Here is a 19,419-nt window from a genome sequence, read left to right on the forward strand (position 1 = left end):
CCTGGGCAACTTGGTGAGCCCTCATCTCTACAATAAATCAAAAAATTAGCCAGGCATGGTGGCACGTGCCTGCAGTTCCAGCTACTTGGAAGATTGAGGTGGAAGGATCACCTGAGCCCAGCAGGTCGAGGTTGTGGTGGCCTGGAGCGTGCCACTGCCTTCCAGTCTAGGTGACAGAGTGAGCCTTCCAAGTAGCTTGTTTGTTTGTTGTTTTCAAACAAACAAGCAAACAAAAACAGATAAGGGAACCAAGATTTTTTTGAAAATGAAGTAACTTGCCCATGATTTATAACTTGAAGGAGAAAAGTAAAGATTTTTACCCAGACTCTTACCCTTAGGAAGCATAGATTGTGTTTCAGTGTTGGTTTCAGGCTGACTCTGCTGTAGAAATAGAGCTGAGATTGCATATTTTGGCCACATCTTGAAGTAATTCACATTGTGTGAAGAACTTTGGATTATTTTATACGGGTAGTAGATTGCCCTTGAGGCATTTTGCTTAAGCCAATTAAATTAGAGTTGTTTACTTAAGGAAATGTGGTCTCAGTTGCATATAAAAGGGTTTGAAGCAGAGTGATAGTAGTGGGAGTTTATTTATTTAGAGATAGGCTCTCACTATGTTGCCCAGGCTCCTCTTGGACACCTGGCCTCAAGTGATCCTTCCGTCTCAGCCTCCCAAGTAGTTGGGATTACAGGTGCACACCACCACACCTGGCCCAATAGTGAAAATTTAAAGGATCATATCAACACCATGAATAAGACTGAATTGAAGCAAACTTGGTGTTTCAGGTCTGGTAAAGTGTTGTTTAGGAAGGTGTTGATATCTGGCCTGGCATGATGGCACACGCCTGTAAACTCAACACTTTGAGAGGCCAAGGCGGGAGGATTGCTTGAGCCCAGGAATTCAAGACCAGTCTAGGTCATATAGTGAGACTGAATCTCTACAAAAAATAAAAAAACTTAGCCAAGCATGGTGGCACATGTCTTTTTGTCCCAGCTACTCAAAGACTGTGGTAGGAGGATGCCCTGAACCAGGAGGATGGCCTGAGCCAAGGAGGTTGAGACTACTTGAACTGTAATTGTGCCACTGCACTCCAGCCTGGCTGACAGAGTGAGGCCCCAATTCAAAGAAAAGATAAAAAAAAAAAAAAAAAAAAAAGGAAAGTGATTCTCTCAATAACAGATTTAGGGAATTCAGGAAGAAAAGAAGGCTTTAGAAGAGTAATAAGAAATCTGACTTTGGTTATGAAAATCTAAAGATACAGAAAAAATTTAATTTTACTTATAGATAAAATCCTAATTTTCTCTGCAATTGGAGACATGAGTGGAGTTTCAGTAATGTTCTAGGCTATTTCAATAGCTAAACATAGCCATGGCAGGTGTGAGAAAAGTGTAAGTGGTGAAGAAAGTTGTAAAAATATGGTGGGGAAGATTACTCTCTGGGCATCGACTCCTTAGGTGACCACAGCTAGGCTTCAGGTGGTTCCGTATGACATGCTAGTCTTTATGACATGCACGTTTTCCTATCCCTCTAGGCCTATGTAGCCAGGACTTTTCAGGAATATTGGACTTTGTCATATCACATGGACTCTTACTATTCGTTGAATGCAGGCACACTACATTTAATTTCCCAGATTCTCAGCTTGCTGGATTCCAAAATTGTCATCCGGCTTCACAGGCATGCTACAAGGCTGCGAAAGGCTTTGGAAAGTGTGCATTGCCAAACAAGCATGAGGTCCAGGTTCTGGAAACTTTTCCCCAGGAGATATGCCCATCTGTTTAGCGTATAGTACTCGGATTATTTGCGTCCTTCTTCTTCCCCGTCTCCTTTCTGCCACGGACGCCTACAAACCCGGTCAATAATCGTCCTGAGAGCACATCGTGCCCCCAGCAAGGGACGCGGGCCAGAGATCAGAAAGGCAGAAGGATTTTCGGGGAGGAGCAGGGGCGGGGCATGACCCAGCACCTGGCAGCGCCCCCGATTGGCGGAGGAGAAGGTTGTTCCCTCACGGCGGCCGCTGATTGGCTGCGGGAGGCAGAGGCGTGACGTCTCAGAAGTTGAGCAAACACCCCCTCCTCCCCGGGCCCCCATCCCAATTTCTGCTCGCTGTTCGGAGCCTGCCCTGCCCGGACGCTGGAGCTCGGGGACCAAGACGGCGCCCCAGAGCGGACGAGGTGAGGGCGGGGGAGCCCGCGGAGGGCTGAGCAGAGGGGCGGGTGGGCTCAGCCCGCGAGATGCCCTTGGAGATCGCCGGCCGGGTTCCGGCTAGGAGAAAGAAGCCGGCGATCTCGGCCTCCCGGGAGGTCCCGGCGCCGCGGGGCGACCGGGCGGCTCAGCTGAGCCGGCGCTGGCCAGGCCGAGCGAGGGAGAGAGGGCGGCGTGCGTTAGGGCCTCCCCTCCTTTCCGGACGGGGCAGGGAGGGCGGCCAGCGCAGCCCCAGGATTTCTAAGGAGAGGGGAAATGGGGTGGAGATTCGGATTTCTCTTCTTTTCTTTTCTGGCGGGTGGTGATGGTGCTCTTGCTGAGGAATTAACAAAAATAAAAATATAAAGGCCGGGCGCGGTGGCACACGCCTGCAATCCCAGTACTTTGGAAGGCGGATGCGAGAGGATTACCTGTGCCCACGGGGTTCGAGACCAGCCTGGGCAACCTGGCGAGACCTGGTCTCTGCAATAAATCAATAATAATAATAATAGGCTGGGTGTGATGGCGCGCGCCTGTAGTTCCAGCTAGTTGGAAGACTGAAGCAGAAGGATCCCTTGAGCCCAGCAGGTTGAGGCTGCGGTGGCCGTGAGCGTGCCACTGCCTTCCAGCTTGGGCAACAGAGTGAGACTCCGGCTCAAAAAAATTTTTTTTTTAAAAAAAGATGTTGAAGCTGCGGAAAAAACAGATTGTTACTTCTTGGGCTGCATGCTGATTTGGGCTGGCTGGCTCTGGGGGCGGGTGGTCCATGGAGATTCCGGGACTCGTCCCACCCCCACCCCTTTACCCCTCGTCCGGTTTAGCCAGACTCTGGTCGCAGACTTCTCGCCCTGTCGGTCTCGGGCTGGCCATTGTCTCTGCGATACACACTCACATAGCAAGTTGCCGGGCATTGTGCCTACCCTAACAGAGACCGGAGGCGTGAGAAAGTTGGGTGTCTCGGGCGTCAGAGATTCCTGACTTCTGGTTTCCCGCGGGCCCGCCCGCCTGCGAGAGTGCGCGCCGGGAGGCGGTACGAGGGGCTGGCGGGTGGCTGCATCTGGCGATCTGTGCTTTTCAGACCCTGATTTCTGGGGGTTGGGGCGGAGTGTGAATGGAGAGAAAGAGAGCGTGCATTCGGTGACTTCCGTGAAGATGGACATTTTTTCATGTTGTGGGTTGTCAGCGTTTGGGACGTGGGGGAAGGTGCAGCTGCGAGATGTAGCTCAACACAGGACTGAATGGGCATTGACTCGGGCAGTGGCAGTCCAATACTTCAAGGAAACAAAACACCGATAGCACCGCGGTGTTCCTGTCACTTTCACTCCCCCTTCTTTCCCCGTGAAGATAAGTGGGCCTAGGGCTACTTCTTGATAGTCACTTCATGGCCCTTCTGCAAAGCGAGTTAGATGGTGGACAACTGTTGAAGCGGATTTATTGGTGTACTTTTCTTTCTCTCCGGGAAATAATATTTGTTATCAATCTCACTTGTTACTGGTGACAGTCGTCAGAACTTTCATTTGGTCTATTTGTAATTGCTTTTTTTTTCTGACTAGTTCTTTAAGCATTCAGAGTTTTGGAAATAGTCTTTGGGGTTTAAGCAGTTCCTATTTAGCTAAATTTACATTTTTTCCAAATAGTCTTTTATTGAGTTTCTCATAGAAATAACATTTCAAACAGTGGTAAGTTTTCTAGGTGAGGCCACAAAAGATTCTATGCAATTCATGGAATTGCAGAAGTATGCATTTGGAATGGAAACAACCAAAAACGTTTTCACCATATTCATCAAATCTAAGATGCCATCAATTATAAGATGCATCCTACTTCGGAGATGCTAAAATATGGAAAAAAAGTGTCTTTTTTTTGGAACCAGAGTCCCACTCTGTCGCCCAGGCTAGAGTACAATGGCATTGCTTACAGCTACCACAGCATCCACCTGCTGGCCTCTGGTGATCCTTCTCTTAGCCTTCCAAGCAGCTGGAACCACAGGTGCTGGCCACTACTCCTGGATAATTTTTTTGATTTATAGAAGTGACAAGGTTTTGCCAAGTTGCCCAGGCTGTTCTTGACACCCTAGGCTCAGGCAATCCTCTCGCCTTCACCTCCCAAAGTGCTGGAATTACAGGTGAGCATCACTGTGCTCAACTAAAAAGGTCTTAAATTTGATGAAGTACAGTATAAAATGGTAATTTTTTTTTCAGAAAAGGGGGAGAATTAAAATGGAGTCACTGTGAAGGCCTCACCACATTGTGACAAAGAGGAAAAGAAGATGTATCTCTTCTTAGTGGTGTGGCTGTGCTCACTTTTGAGGAGTGGGGACAGACTTGGAGGCTTTTTCTTTTCTTTATGTGTATCATTTAGGGCATGCCAGGCAGTGCACAGCACTTTATGCATATTAAGTCAATGACACTTCACAATATCCTGAGAGGTAGGTGTTCATATAACTCTAATTTTGTACATGAGACATATTAAGTTATGACCAAGGTCACCGAGTCAGTTCAGATGCTGAAGAACCCAAGTTATGTGTAGGGGAGTCCTCTCCAGGATTCATTCCTTTGAGGTATTCGTCTTCTGTTGTGAGCTCTCAGCTCCATCTATGCAATTAATGCAGGTAGTTAATGCAGGTGAATGCCCAGTCTTCCTCCACAGTGTTTTTGTTTTTTGTTTCCCTGTTTAGTGTACTTTTGCTAGATATTTGTAAGTCAGAGTATCTATTAGTGTTCTAAAATTTTTTTTTTTTTTTGAGTTGGAGTCTCACTCTGTCGCCCAGACTGGAGTGCAGTGGCCGCTCCCGGCCACCGCAGCCTCGGCCTGCTGGGCTCCGGCGATCCTTCTGCCTCAGCCTTCCGAGTAGCCGGAATCACAGGCATGCGCCACCATGCCCGGCTGATTTTTTTATTTATTGTAGAGATGAGGTCTCGCTGCCTAGGCGGGTCTCGAACCCGCGGGCTCAGGCGATTCACTCACCTCAGCCTCCCAAAGGCGCGGGATTACAGGCTGAGCCACCGAGCTCGGCAGTGTTCTAAAATTTTAATGTTTTTGTATTCCACAGTATCCAGTCACTACTATGCTTAATGGAATCAGAATATTAGAGCTGTATATTATACTTGATATTATACTTCCGTCTGGATAAGGAAACTGAGGGCAGGCAGAGGAACCCCACTGCTGTCCCAGCTGCTACATCTGGATTTTTCTACCATCCTATACTACATTTCAGACATTCATTGGTCTGCGAGATCTTGGCAGAAAATATCTCCCTTTGGGGACTGAGGATGATGTCTTTTTTGTTTTCTCTAATATATAAATCTTTATAGTGTTTATTTAAATTTGCTCACTTATTTATTCATTCTCTCTTAAAGCATTTGAGGTTTTCTTGTGTGACAGTCAGTGGGACTGCAGAGTAAAACACAATTCATATCCTCTCACAGTTTAACAAAGAGTCAGGCAAGTTAGCAGATAAATGTTTTGGGTTAGAGTCCAGTTCGGGACTAATTTTGTATTCCATTGTGGTGAAGCTAAAATTCTGAACTAGAGACCAAGAGAGTAATAATTTATATTTTTTGGATGACTTTGAGTAGCTGACAGTTCAGAGAAAAATATAAGTATTCTTAGACAATATTAATTAACACTATTAGACCTTACCCTTAAAGTCTACCTTTTTTTAACTTCTGGCCAAGTATTTTTTATTTTTTAATTTTTTTGAGTCAGACTCTCACTTCCTTGCTCAGGCTGGAGTGCAGTAGCATGCTTACGGCCACCAGAGCCTTGATCTGCTGAGCTCAGGATATCCTTCCTCCTCAGTCTTCCAAGTAGCTGAAACTACAGGCGTGCACCACCACACCCAGCTAATTTTCTTTTTGATTTATTGTTGAGATGAGGTCTTGCCAGGCTGGTCTCAAACCTGTGGGCTCAGGCAATCCTCTCACCTCCGCCTCTTAAAGTGCTGGAATTACAGTTCTGAGTCATTGTGCCTGGATCAGACTATATGTATTAGCACTAAAAGATCTCACCCCTAAAGTCTACCTTTAAAAAAAAAATTCTGGCCAAGTATTTTATAAAGGGCTTAACATGGAAGCTTTAAAAAAAGTACCCAGGCAACAGGAAGTGAAAGTTTGAAGGCTGGTGTTGCTGCAAGCCCAAGTCTAGTTCTAGCAAGCCTTGGGGTTGGGAGGAATTTGGATCAGTTGTAGTCCATTACCAGGTGCTCTGTTAATTCTGGAACTCATCTAAACCTCTCCAGGGGTATTATGGTCTGGATGCCAAAGATCTAGTGTAGGCCAAGACTCATAGCCATGAAACCACCTACAGTTTTACATATATACCAGGGCTTCCTAGGAAACCACAGGTTTTAAAATTACTTGCATTTTTAAATGAACTGGAAGGACGAATATAAATAATTTGCACTTTTCATTCATTAACTTATTCTCTTCATCTCAAGACTACATTAGCCCATTCTTAGTCTCTTAATATTGAATCAAAATGCATGCCTTGAATTATTATAAATAATTTGGCATTGAGCATCTCCTCTTGAGATTTGTTAATTTTGATTTGAGTCACAAATTATGTGGTATAAGAATTTATTTTAAAGATCTAAAATTGCTGGGCGTGGTGGCTGATGTCTGTAATCCCAGCACTTTGGAAGGCAGAGGCAAAAGGATTGCCTGAATCCAGGGGTTTGAGTTCAGGGATTAAAGACCACCCTAGGCAACTTGGCGAGACCTCATCTCTATAAAAATTTTTTTAAAAATTAGCCAGGCATGGTGGCATGCTCCTGTAGTTCCAGCTACTTAGAAGACTAAAGACTGGGTGTGGTGACTCGCGCCTGTAATCCCAGCATTTTGGGAGGCTGAGGCGAGAAGATTGCCTGAACCTATGGGTTTGAGACCAGCCTGGGCAGCTTGGTGAGACCTCATCTCTACAATAAAAAAAAAATTAACTGGGCATGGTAGCACGTACCTGCAGTTACAACTACTTGGAAGGCTAAGGCAGAAGGATCACCTGAGCCTGGCAGGTCGAGCCTGTGGTGGCTGTGAGCGTGCCACTACACTCCTGCCTGGGTGACAGAATGAGACTCCGACTTAAAAAAAAAAAAAAAGAAGAAGAAGACTGAAGACTGAGGTGGAAGGGTTGCCTGAGTCCATCAGGTTGAGGCTGCGGTGGCCATGAGCGTGGCACAGCCTGGGTAACAGACTGACACTCCGACTCAAAAAAAAAAAAAACAAACAAAAAAACAATCTACAATGGACAAAGAGCACATTCCTGACCTTAAAGGTTAAAGATGGAACATTTGGGCCTAATTTCTTCAGTGATAAACATGTAATTCTTTACATATGTCCTAATACAAATGATAAAAATTAGGAGGAGTCATGCCTAGACCTTTTCATCCTTAAGCTCTTGTATTTTGCTTGTGAACCATCCTAGTTAGGTAGGTGATTTGTAAGCTCAAAAAGTGTTGTGGTTGGGTGGATGCCAGGAAAATGGCTGAAGAAGCTTAAAGGATTTTTGATATTTGTTGGAAGAATAAAAAATTCTACACAAACTTCAACTCAGGACGAACGCGGTGGCTCATACCTATAATCTCAGCATTTTGACAGGCCTGAGCCCATGGGTTCAAGACCAGCCTGGGCAACTTGGTGAGACCTTATCTCTGCAATAAATCAAAAATTAGCTGGGCGTGGTGGTATGTGCCTGTAGTTCCAGTTACTTGAAAGGCTGAGATGGAAGGATAACCTGAGCCCAGCAGGTCGAGGCTGCAGTGGCCATGAGCATGCCACTGCACTCCAGCCTGGGTGACAGTGAAACTCCAACTCAAAACAAAACAAAAACCTCAACTCTCTTCATCTACCCACTTTTTAAATGAAAACTGCACATATCAAAAATGTCATTTTATAGCATAAGTACTACTTGAGCAGTGGCGGAGAAAAAACTCAACTGAGTTACATTTAAAAAGTTGTAACACCCAGAACAACAGACTAAATTATTATGACTTATCCATAGAGACTTGGAAAATACTTTTAATAAAACAGGAAAAGCCGGGCTCGGTGGCTCAACCTGTAATCCCGTACCTTTGGGAGGCTGAGGTGAGTGGATTGCCTGAGCCTGTGGGTTTGAGACCCACCTGGGCAACTTGGCTAGACCTCATATCTACAATAAATCAAAATGAGCCGGGCGTGGTAGCGCGCCTGTAGTTCCAGCTACTCGGAAGGCTGAGGCGGAAGGATCGCCGGAGCCCAGCAGGTCGAGGCTGCAGTGGCCGGGAGCGGCCACTGCACTCCAGTCTGGGTGACAGAGTGAGACTCCAACTCAAAAAACAAAAACAAAAACAAAATAAAACAGGAAAAATCCCCTGTTTTTGTGGCCCTCACTATTCTTGTGTGTAATATTAGGTTTTTATATTATCTTCTGTTAGGCCCATTCAGATTCTAATATTTAGCTATAATCAGTAATTGATAACTCACTATCAGATATTGATTGGTAATATTTAATTAGATAAAACTACCCCATCCTGCTCCTGTAGGACCCCATGAAAATGGACAAGACCTGGATTGTTGCTTCTTTCTATCTTTAGCAAGTGCCTAATATCATTCTGTGCACACCTTAAATATCCCTTGAATATTTTTTGAATTAAATAAATAGAATCAAAAGCACTCATCCCATAATCAATGAGCAAAATGTTTAATTTCGATAGCTCTATATTTTACTTTAAGTGCTAGAAAATATTCATGCTAGAAACAAATGAGTAGCTATTTTTATATTAATATATGTAATCTTACAAACCTGCCTAACCACCTATGAGATCCTCTGTCCTGAGGGTAGCTTTCCTTGGATATAATCTTTTATAAATACACCTCACAAAATCTGCTTGGGTTCCTTCATGTCATTTATGATGATGGTAACGATGAGATAGTTTATGGTCATGGAAAGATTATGATGAGATATATAGAGAGTGTCAAGCTGACAAGCTGACTCTCTGTGGTTTTTTTGTCTCTCTCTGCCATGTCTCTGTATCTTTCTGTCTCTTAACCCCCCCATCATTTCCTCCTCATTTTTCATGGAAAAAAAACAAAAACAAAACAGAAATACAAAGAACATTCAATCATGTTCTTTCCCCTGAATCTCATGTGTACATTGCAAAGTTAGTTAATTACCAAATTAAAAGATTGTCTTCTCCTCCATTAGAAATGGAAAGAGCAGTAAGATGGCATCATACAATATGTTCTTCTATGGCTACTGAGAGTGTCCATTCACTGATTGCTTTCCTACCTAAGTATATAGTAACTGCTTCCAAGGTTTTAGTTACCTGCAGTCAATCTGGTCTGAAAATAGGTGAGCACAATACAATAAGATATTTTGAAAAGGAGAGAGAATAGTCTCTTACTGTGCCTAATTTGTAAATTAAGCTTTGTAACAGGTATGTCTGTAGAGGAAAAAGCACAGTACATGTAGGGTTTAGGACTATCCATGGTTTTAAGGAAAACACAGGTAGTCCTGGAATATATTTTCCACAGATAAGGGGGACTGCTGCATCTCTCTGCAATTTACTATTATACTTCCATGACTTCTAGAGCTATTTCAAGTTTCTGATCATTCCCAGGTAAGTAAAAATGTATACCTTAATGCTGGAGGCGAGAGTATTGCCTGAGCTCACAGGTTCAGACCATGTTGGAGGCGAGAATATTGCCTGAGCTCACAAGTTCAGACCATCCTGAACCTGTTTTATAAAAACACAGAGAAGAAATCTCTTAAATTTCATCTTTATATTTGAAACACTGACCCACACATGTCAAAGTGAAGACTTTTAGAATTTGGCAGGGGAAAGATCTTGTTCCCCAAACCTGCTTATGTGACACCTCACTATCATTTCCTGTTTTCTTTCTTATTCTCTCTAGCTCTTTCATTTTCTTCCCTTCTCCTCCCCTGCTTTTCTACATCCTTCTTGCTCCTGCTATAAGCTGTTATCATCACTGTCAAGTAACCTCACTAAAGCCAGGACCTTCTCACCTTGCCTTATGGTAAGGCATTGCCAGAAATATACATTGAATTGACTTCTTGATATTCTTTTTGAATCGGAATCTTACTCTATCGCCCAATCTGGAGTGCAGTGGCATGCTCACAGCCACCGCAAACTTGACCTTCTGGGCTCAGGTGATCCTTCCGCCTCAGCTTTCCAAGAGCTATAGGCGTGTGTCACCATGCCCGACTGATTTTTTTATTTTTATTGTAGAGACGAAATCTTTCCATGTTGCCCAGGATGGTCTGAACCTGTGAGCTCAGGCAATACTCTCGCTTCCACCTTCCAAAGTGCTGAGATTACAGGTGTGAGCCACCACACCTGGCACTTCTTGATATTCTAGGAAAAGACGATAACATCCAGGTCAGAAAAAGCCAGAACAGCCCACCTGGGGCATTTCCATTAAATACTAGACACCTATAGTACAATTCAGAAATTCTCACTATTACCTATTTTTTGATGACCTTTAGAACCAGATGAACTGAGTCTTGAAAGTTCTATGATGAGACCAAGTTTCAAAGTACAAGCAGTTATTCACAATTGTACTTGTTAGAATCAAAAATTTTTTTTAAGCACCCAGAAATCTAGAATTTTTCCAGGAGTTACTCAGGAATTATTTTCAGTGCAACACAGGAAAAGAGGTCAAGAGAGGCACCACAGTTGGGAGCAGAACCAGTAATTTACGATAGTTTACTGTAACTATTGAAGCTGATGCCATGTGGATCTGATTTCTTGATGAAACAAGAGCTGGCTGGAGTAACAACATGTGTTGGATCTAAAAGGCATAAGCTTTGACAAAGAAGAGAAAACCCTAGATGTTAAACATTAACCTGGAAATCCTGGTTCTGCTCAAAAGCAACGAATCCAATTAGTTTCCAGTTCAGAATCTTCATCTGTAAAATGAGAATAAGTATCTACTTAATAAGATTTTTGTAAGGAGGAAATAAGACAATGTCTGTAAAGTGCTCAGCAGAGGTCTTGGTGTATAATGTTTAATCAATGGTAGCTATTGTTATATTTGTTTTTTAAAGAAAGCTACAGAAATTATGATATAAGAATTCCATACGAAAAATGAAAGTGAAAGTAGCTTCCCAAGTGAAACGCAGTTCAGTCCCTGCTGCTTCTTTTTTCTCTAGTCCCCCAAGATAGTCTACCTTTGCAAATAAGAAGCCTCTGCTCCTTCCCCCACTCCACCCCAGACAAAGGAGGTAGGGGACAGAGGAGAGATTGTCTGAGTGAGGTGTGGCTGTGGTTATAAATCAAGCTTGGGCTGAGATCAGGGATTAAATTATCTGCACATGTTCCCTCATGTCATGGCCAAAAATTAGTGTTCAGAAAAAAGATCCAGAGTCATGTAGTTCCCCTTGAGTTCATGCAATACGGCCCCTGCTGGGAAGATGGGACCATTTCTGGATATAGAGATGGGACCCCCAAAATCCCGGAAATTATTTATAAAAGATTGTGTATTTATTCTTATATGTTTAAACTTCAATCACCTTCAAAGTACTCTCTGTTTGATGCAGTGCACCTATCGAGATGCTTTTTCCACGGCTCAAAACAGTTTTTGAACTCATCAATTTTGATCCCTTTTAGTACTTCTACTGTTTTTTTGTTTCACCACTTTCACATGGGCAAATCGTTTCCCTTTGAGGACTTTTTTCATTCAGGGAAACAAACAGAAAAAAAAAGTCACTTGAGGCGAGATTGGGTGAATAGGGAGGGTGGGGCTCAGGGGTCATGCCGTTTTTTGGTCAAAAACTGCTGATCACTCAGCGCCGTGAGGGTAGGTGCGCTCATAAATCGCCCATTATGAAATAAGCAAATGTGTTGAAAGAATCTCCACAGGAAAAAAAAAAAATTCACTGGAGCTCAATGCTACCTCTCACAACAATGCTAACTGGTATACTGATGCCCATAGGTTCCTAGAACATTTATCTAGCAGGGAAAACCTGAACTATAATGGTCCCACCCCCCAAAGAATAGTTCCTTTTTTTTGCAGGATCCTCCCTCATATGTGTGTGTCATCGCTGTCTTTGGAGTTGGTTTTATTGAGAAACGAAGAAATTCAAGTTCTGTGGGACATTGCAGTTTTTCTTTTGACTTGGGGGAAGATTGAGTGTTAATGGGCTTGGGCTTGGGCTTGGGCTTGGGGTTTTTGTTTTGTTTTGTTTTTAGAGTTGGAGTCTCACTCTGTCGCCCAGGTTGGAGAGCAGTGGCACACTCATGGCCACCCTAACGTCGACCTGCTGGGCTCCAGGGATCCTTCTGCCTCAGTCTTATAAGTAGCCGGAATTACAGGCGCGCGGCTGTCACTCCTGGCTAATTTTTGATTTATTGTAGATACAAAGTCTCGTCAGGTTGCCCGGACTGGTCTCGAACCCATGGGCTCAGGCAAGCCACTCGAGGCTTGGGTTTAGCACATCTCTTTTAAAAACAAGACTAGGGCGCAGTGCTCACACCTATGGTCCCAGCACTTTGGGAGTCCGAGGTGAGAGGATTGCCTGAGCATAGGGGTTTGAGACCAGCCTGGTAACTTGGTGAGACCTCATCTCTACAATGAATCAAGAAAATTTGCTGGGCATGGTGGCATGTGCCTGTGGTTCCAGCTACTTAGAATGCTGAGGCGGAAGGATCACCTGGGCCCAGCAGGTTAAGGCTGTGGTGGCCCTGAGCAGTGAGCCACTGCACTCCAGCCTGAGCGATAGAGTGAGACTTTGACTCAAAAAAAAGTAAATAAATAAAATTTAAAAAGTAAAATAAAAAGAAAACTACATGAATAAACTAAAAATTGCAGTATGTAACAGTCCTTTCCTGAAATGCTGATCATCTGTTTTGGCATTTAAATTTTGGCCTGAGTAAAAGTCTGAACTACTCATTAGCAGTTTCCCTCACTGTTTGTGCAGTTTCTTTTCTTCTTGGTCCTCTTCCTAAAACCTTCTTAACTGAACTCCTTGCTGTTTGCTCTGTTCTCTGATTCTTTTGTGAACTGTCCTGTAAATTTATCATCTAGGTAGCAAGTAGTTGTATTCTCCCAGGAAATGGACTTGTATTCTTTTTTTTTTCTTTTGAGTCAATGTCTCATTGTCACCCAGGCTGGAGTGCAGTGGCACGTTCGTAACCATCCTTGGGTGCAGCATCCAACTGCTGGGCTCAGGCCAGCATCCAACTGCTGGGCTCAGGCCATCCTTCTGCCTCAGTTTTCCAAGTAGCTGGAACTACAGGTGTGGGCCACCACTCCAGGCTAATTTTTTCTTTTTTTTAATGGTAGAGATGAGGTCTCGCCAAGTTGTCCAGGCTTGGTCTTGAAACCCTGGACTCAAGCAATTCTCTTGCCTTGGCCTCCCAAAGTGCTGGGATTACAGACCTGAGTCACTTTACCTGGCCTGAATTTGTATTCTTAACTGTTTGGTCACGCCTTCCCCATCCGTAGGCTGGGTGGGTGGGTGCTCTTTAGAGATTGTCATCTGATGTTAAGATAAATGTGCTTCATAAAAGTTTTGCTATATGCTAGCAGCAATGGGTAGGAAGTTTCTAGAAGGTATGAAATCATTTAATCCTTATATTTTGCTATCAGCCTTAAATAGAAAACTGATTTGTAGCATCCAAATGATCCAGAAAATTGTCATCTAATATGACATTTGGCTACAAAATATGTGCAACTAGTTGAAAAAGTATGGAAAACTGGATAAACCTGGATATTTATGGTTTAAAAATTAATGTAAAATTTACTCTGCATAGGGTACATAGTAAGCCTTTTGTAGATGTTTACGTTCTTTGTTTTATTGTTTAACTTTAAATTTTTAAAAATTTTTTTTAATTTTAAAGATAACGGAGTACAATTCAGGATTAGGTATATAAGTGGTCATTGCACAGGTAAAATTTGGGCCTCCCTTTGGTCCCCACTTCACCTGGTTTGAGATAAGTCACCCTTATTAATGTTAAGTGCTCCCCCCCACTCCCCTGGCAGTTTCTGGCTATTGCTAATCCCTTTCTTATAGTATTATGGTAAATGTTCAGGGTTCACTTATGAGTGAGAACATGTGGTACTCTGTTCTTTGTGTCTGTGATAGCTCACTGAGTAATATAGACTCTAAATGCATTCAAGTTACTGTGAAGTCCATAATTTTGTTGTTGTTTAAGGCTGTATATTATTCTATCATGTATATGTACCGCATTTTTAAAAATCCAGTCCAGTTTCGTTGGGCAGCACGGTTGGTTCCATGTTTTTGCAATCATCAGTTGTAACGTAATAAACATGTGTGTGCAGGTATCTTTTTTGTAGAGTGATTTAAGTTCCTCTGGGTATATTCCCAGAAGGGGGATTGCTGGGTTGTGTGGAAGGTCAATTTCTAGTAAATGTTTCCTGATTGACTGGATGAGTGGAATTATGCAATCTGGAATAACAGCTGGAAAACTGATTGAGGCATATCAAGGTTTAATATACTGGCAGGAGAACTTGCTATGGAGAGGAAACCCAGAAAAGGGAACCGTGAGGGAAGCCTGGGGCTTGGGTGGGAGTAGCAAGGTTTAAGGCCACGCTTCTTGAACTTCTAGCATCTGTGAGAGATTAGGATTATTTGGTTGGTTGGTTTTCTTTAATTTCCAGTCTGTGGTAGACCAACACTTTGGTCAAATTCGATAAAAATAAATTACTAGAAAAATGATCATATGCTATTAAGGCTTCTATAGGTTTACTTTCTATTTTTGTGCACATCTCATTGTGGACCAGCAACAAAGTCAGTTCACTGACTGATGCTAAGTTGCCAGACACACTGAGTAGCATTTGTTTAGGGAATGGTCAGGGACAAAGCTGAAAGATGTTGGCCCTAAGCTGTGAAGATCCTTGTATGGTCACTTTTCTGGGTTTCCTCTCCATAGCACGTTCTCCTGCCAGTATATTAAACCTTAATATGCCTCAATCAGTTTTCCAGCTGTTATTCCAGATTGCATAATTCCACTCATCTAGTCAATCAAGAAACATTTACTAGAAATTGACCTTCCATACGACCCAGCAATCCCCCTTCTGGGAATATACCCAGAGGAACTTAAATCACTCTACAGGATTTCAAACTTTATGCCAGCAAACTTTAGATCAATCTGAAAGTCCTGCTTTGTTATCTTTCTGGATTTGCACTGTAGGTTAACTTGTTTGAAACGTTTATGCTGGATAGAGATTTCATAAAGGAAATATTTTATAAAGCTATTTTAGTTTAGCAGTTATTGGTTATTGTCACATACATTGCTCTGTAGTTTAATTCCGTAGTAATTTTTGAAAACTTGGGTTTGTTTGGGCAAAGGAGCACTTCATCATCCAGGTTTTTTCTTCACTGTCTTCTACTTTGTCTGTTATAATTTAAGCTGGCTGAACTTTACAACAGATTTCTCAGGGGACCAGAATCGAGCTGTCAGCCTACCTGCCTTCTGTAGTCCTGCTCTTTATATTGTCTTTACAGTCACCAGGTGTCAAGATGCTGCAAGTACATAGAACCAGAGTGGGCAGACTGGGGGTCAGCTTCTCCAAGGGTCTTCACCACAAGGCTGTGGTGGCCCTCAGGCGGGAGGATGTGAATGCTTGGGAGAGAAGAGCTCCTCTAGCCCCCAGGCACATCAAAGGCATCACCAATCTGGGATACAAGGTTTTGATACAGCCTTCAAATCGGCGGGCCATCCATGATAAGGTAAATATTTCCAATTTTTAAAATACGTGGAAATGAAATGAACCTATATACGGAAATTAAGGAGCATCTGAGTGAAAGTAAAATGTTTGCTACTATTGTTTTAACTCCTTTGCTTTGATGAAAAGTATTATTTTCACCTCATTCCATGCTTTCTTCAGCTGAGATATGAAGAGACTGCTTTTGGCAAGTGGTACTTTTCGAATGGCGGTTGCCAGGGGCTAGGGCGTGGAGGGAATTGGGAATTATTATATAATGGATATGGAGTTTCAGATTGGAAAGCTGAAAAAATTTTCAAGAAGATGGATGGTGGCGATGGTTGCACAACAATATGAACATACTTAGTGCTACTGAACTGTACACTTAATCATGGCTACATGTTATGTATATTTTATCACAAAAAAAAGAAAAAAAAGAAGATAATATCTTTCAGATACCAGATCTCAGCTTCTATATACTGAAAGAAATCAAGGCACCTTGGCGAAATGTTTAATTCTAGGTGAGGGTCAAGAAAAGTACAAGGTGAGGCTAGGACAATTTGTTATTCAGGGAAACAAGAAAGCTCAAAGATAAATGGATTCATGTCCAAAGAACAGAGAAACACTGACCAAATTTGGAACAATTAGGACATTACAAAGAATAATGGTTAATGAATTGAATGAAAGAGGTCCATGCTATAATAATGATATTCTAAAGAGGAAAAATTAAAGAAGCATTTTGCAACACTGAATTACAGTTTACAGTTTGATAAACAGTTCATGCACTGTAATAAAACAGTTTACAATTTTTTTTTTTTGAGTTGGAGTCTCACTTTGTTGCCCAGGCTATGGTGCAGTGGCATGCTCATAGCCACCACAGCCTCGACCTGCTGGGATCAGGTGATCCTTCCACCTCAGCCTTCCAAGTAGCCAGAACTACAGGCAGGTGCTACCACACCCAGCTCTTTTGTTTTTGATTCATTGTAGAGAGGAGGTCTCATCATGTTGCCCACACTGGTCTTGAATTCATAGGCAATCCTCTTGCCTTAGCCTCCCAAAGTACTGGGATTACAGGTGTGAGCCACCATGCTCGGCTCTGACTTCTTTTTACTGTATTTTGTGAGCTCCTTTATAGAAAGGGTTTTTGTGTGTGCATGAGTCAGAATCTCACTCTGTAACCTGGGCTGGAATGCATTGACATGTTCACAGCCACTGCAGCAGCCTCTACCTGCTAGACTCTGATGATCCTTCCACCTCAGCTTTCCAAATAGCCAGAAGTATAGGTGCGCGCCACAATGTCTAGCTAATTTTTTGATTTATTGTAGAGACAAGGTCTCACCAAGTTGCCCCGGCTGATCTCGAACCCCTGGACTCAGGCAATCCTCTTGCCTCCACCTCCCAAAGTGCTGGGATTACAGGCGTGAGCCACCACACCCAGCTTTGTCTATATTTCTTTGTGTCTTGTCATCTCCTCTCCAGCACAGTCCACTACACAGATTAGGAGAATAATAAATACTAATGGATCAAAACAATGAAAAATGAATGTTGGAGTTATGCCTTGTCTTTTAAAAAGTACAACTGAAAGATAAATAATGATTTGGCATTTAATGTTTAAGTGTATCATTGGTATAAAATATACATTTCACAGGTATGTTTAAATCACATGTGCTCGTGGATATGATCAACTATAGCCTATTCTTCCATATAAGAATACGGTAAATTGTCTCTTTTTTGCTATGAGTTGAACATGACAGATTTACCTTTAGCCAACAAGTACAATTATTAGAAACATGTGTTTGTTCTAATCCATACAAATTTGATTTCACCAAATAAAGGCACCAAAAGTTTGTGCCTTTATTTGCTACACTTTTTAGTAAAGAAAATATGAATACCACAAATCAGGATAATAACTTTTCATCAAAATTACATTTTTAGGAATATGTTAAAGCTGGTGGCGTTCTTCAGGAGGATATTTCTGAAGCTTGTCTAATTTTGGGAGTTAAAAGACCTCCAGAGGAAAAATTAATGTCCAGGAAGACTTATGCATTTTTCTCCCATACCATAAAAGCTCAAGAGGCCAATATGGGCTTGTTGGATGAGATTCTAAAACAGGTAATTAGTGATCAATATTAATAAATACTAATATAGGAAAATTATATATATATATATGTATATTTACTTTTAACTCTCGAGTAAAGTTTTAGTTTCCTTTCAGCATCTAGAAAATCCATCATGTCACACATCTCAACAAGAAAGATGGTCTATGAATTAACACTTGAACAGTTCTGCTTCTCTTTAGGGCTTCACTGCTGTGCAGGTTTGGAGTTTGTAATAAGAGGAACTAAACCTGAGTACCACATGTACTCACTCGTAAGTGGATCCTGAACATTTATCATAATACCATAAGAAAGGGCTTGGCAGTGGTGGGACACTGCCATGGCAGAACTCATAAGGGTACTCACACTTTACCTGTACAATGACCACATATGTACCTAACCCTGAACTGTAGCCTACATTTTTTAAATTAAAACAATAGGAACTTAAAAAAGAGAGGAACTAAACATATATCACTCCTTTTGTATTTTGAAATGGGAAAGAAGATAAAAAGTTTTTTTTTTCCTAAGCAAGTACCAATTTATAAGTCCAATTGGTCAGATACTACTAAATAGAATGTTACAGCTGAAAAGAACCTCAAGGATCCTCTCATTTACCACCCGGTTTTTCAGCTGTGGCCCAGAGAGGCAAGTGACTTGACTGAATTGTACAGCTCTGTGGACTAGAGATGAATTTTGCATTTATTAATATATATAAGGGAAAATGCATTTTGGGGATATAAATACTATAGAAAAACTAGCAGCTGTTTAGAATACAGAATATTCTTTTAGCAAATATTTGCTGAATGCCTACAATGTGTCTGACACCTTTCACTGCAGTGAGAGAGCAAAACAGTGAATTATCCCTGTCTTCACAGAGCTTAGATTCTAGAGGGAGAAGACAGGTGATAATTAAATCAGACATCTCACACACCACTTGGTAATATGTGTGATAGAGATAAATATTAAAGGAGTGCTAGGCATTGGGGGAGATGATGATGCTATTTGATTAATTGATTGATTGACAGTCTCACTCTATTGCCCAGGCTGGAGCACAGTGGCATGGTCACAACCACTGCAGCCTCTACCTGCTGGGCTTAGACAATCCTTCTGCCTCAGCCTTCCAAGTAGCTGGGACTACAGGCGCATGTCACCATGTCAGGCTAATTTTTTGTTTTATTTTAGAGATGACATCTCACAATGTTGCCCGGGCTTGTCTTGAACCCCTGGGCTCAGTCAATCTTCTTGCCTCTGCCTACCAAAGTGCACGGTGTGAGTCATCTTGCCTGGTGATGCCATTTTAAACAGGGTGATTAGGGAAGGCCTCAGTGTAAAGGTGACATTTAAGCAAAAATTTGAAAGAGGTGAAGGACGAAGTCATATCCATCTGGGAAAAGTCTTTTTTTTTTTTTTTACTATAAAAATGTGGGTTACAATTCAGGGTTAGGTATACAAACGTTGATTATGCAGGTACCCTTGTTGA

At 42.3% G+C, this 19,419-nt stretch overlaps 1 protein-coding gene across 1 annotated transcript in view; it reads left to right on the plus strand.

Moving 5' to 3' along the window:
- Window positions 1–2,057: 2,057 nt before the first annotated feature.
- The window catches only part of AASS (aminoadipate-semialdehyde synthase), a 66,589-nt gene continuing 49,227 nt past the window's right edge, over window positions 2,058–19,419 (plus strand). The window contains exons 1-3 of the mRNA XM_008063884.2: window positions 2,058–2,172; window positions 15,651–15,868; window positions 17,779–17,955. Of these exons, the coding sequence (XP_008062075.1) occupies window positions 15,659–15,868; window positions 17,779–17,955 (387 nt within the window). The 5' untranslated portion in view covers window positions 2,058–2,172; window positions 15,651–15,658. The remainder of the gene's footprint in view (window positions 2,173–15,650; window positions 15,869–17,778; window positions 17,956–19,419) is intronic.

Source organism: Carlito syrichta, unplaced genomic scaffold (assembly GCF_000164805.1).
Source record: "Carlito syrichta isolate Samal-C Ts95f unplaced genomic scaffold, Tarsius_syrichta-2.0.1 Scaffold307112, whole genome shotgun sequence".
In the NCBI taxonomy this organism is placed as follows: Eukaryota; Metazoa; Chordata; class Mammalia; order Primates; family Tarsiidae; genus Carlito; species Carlito syrichta.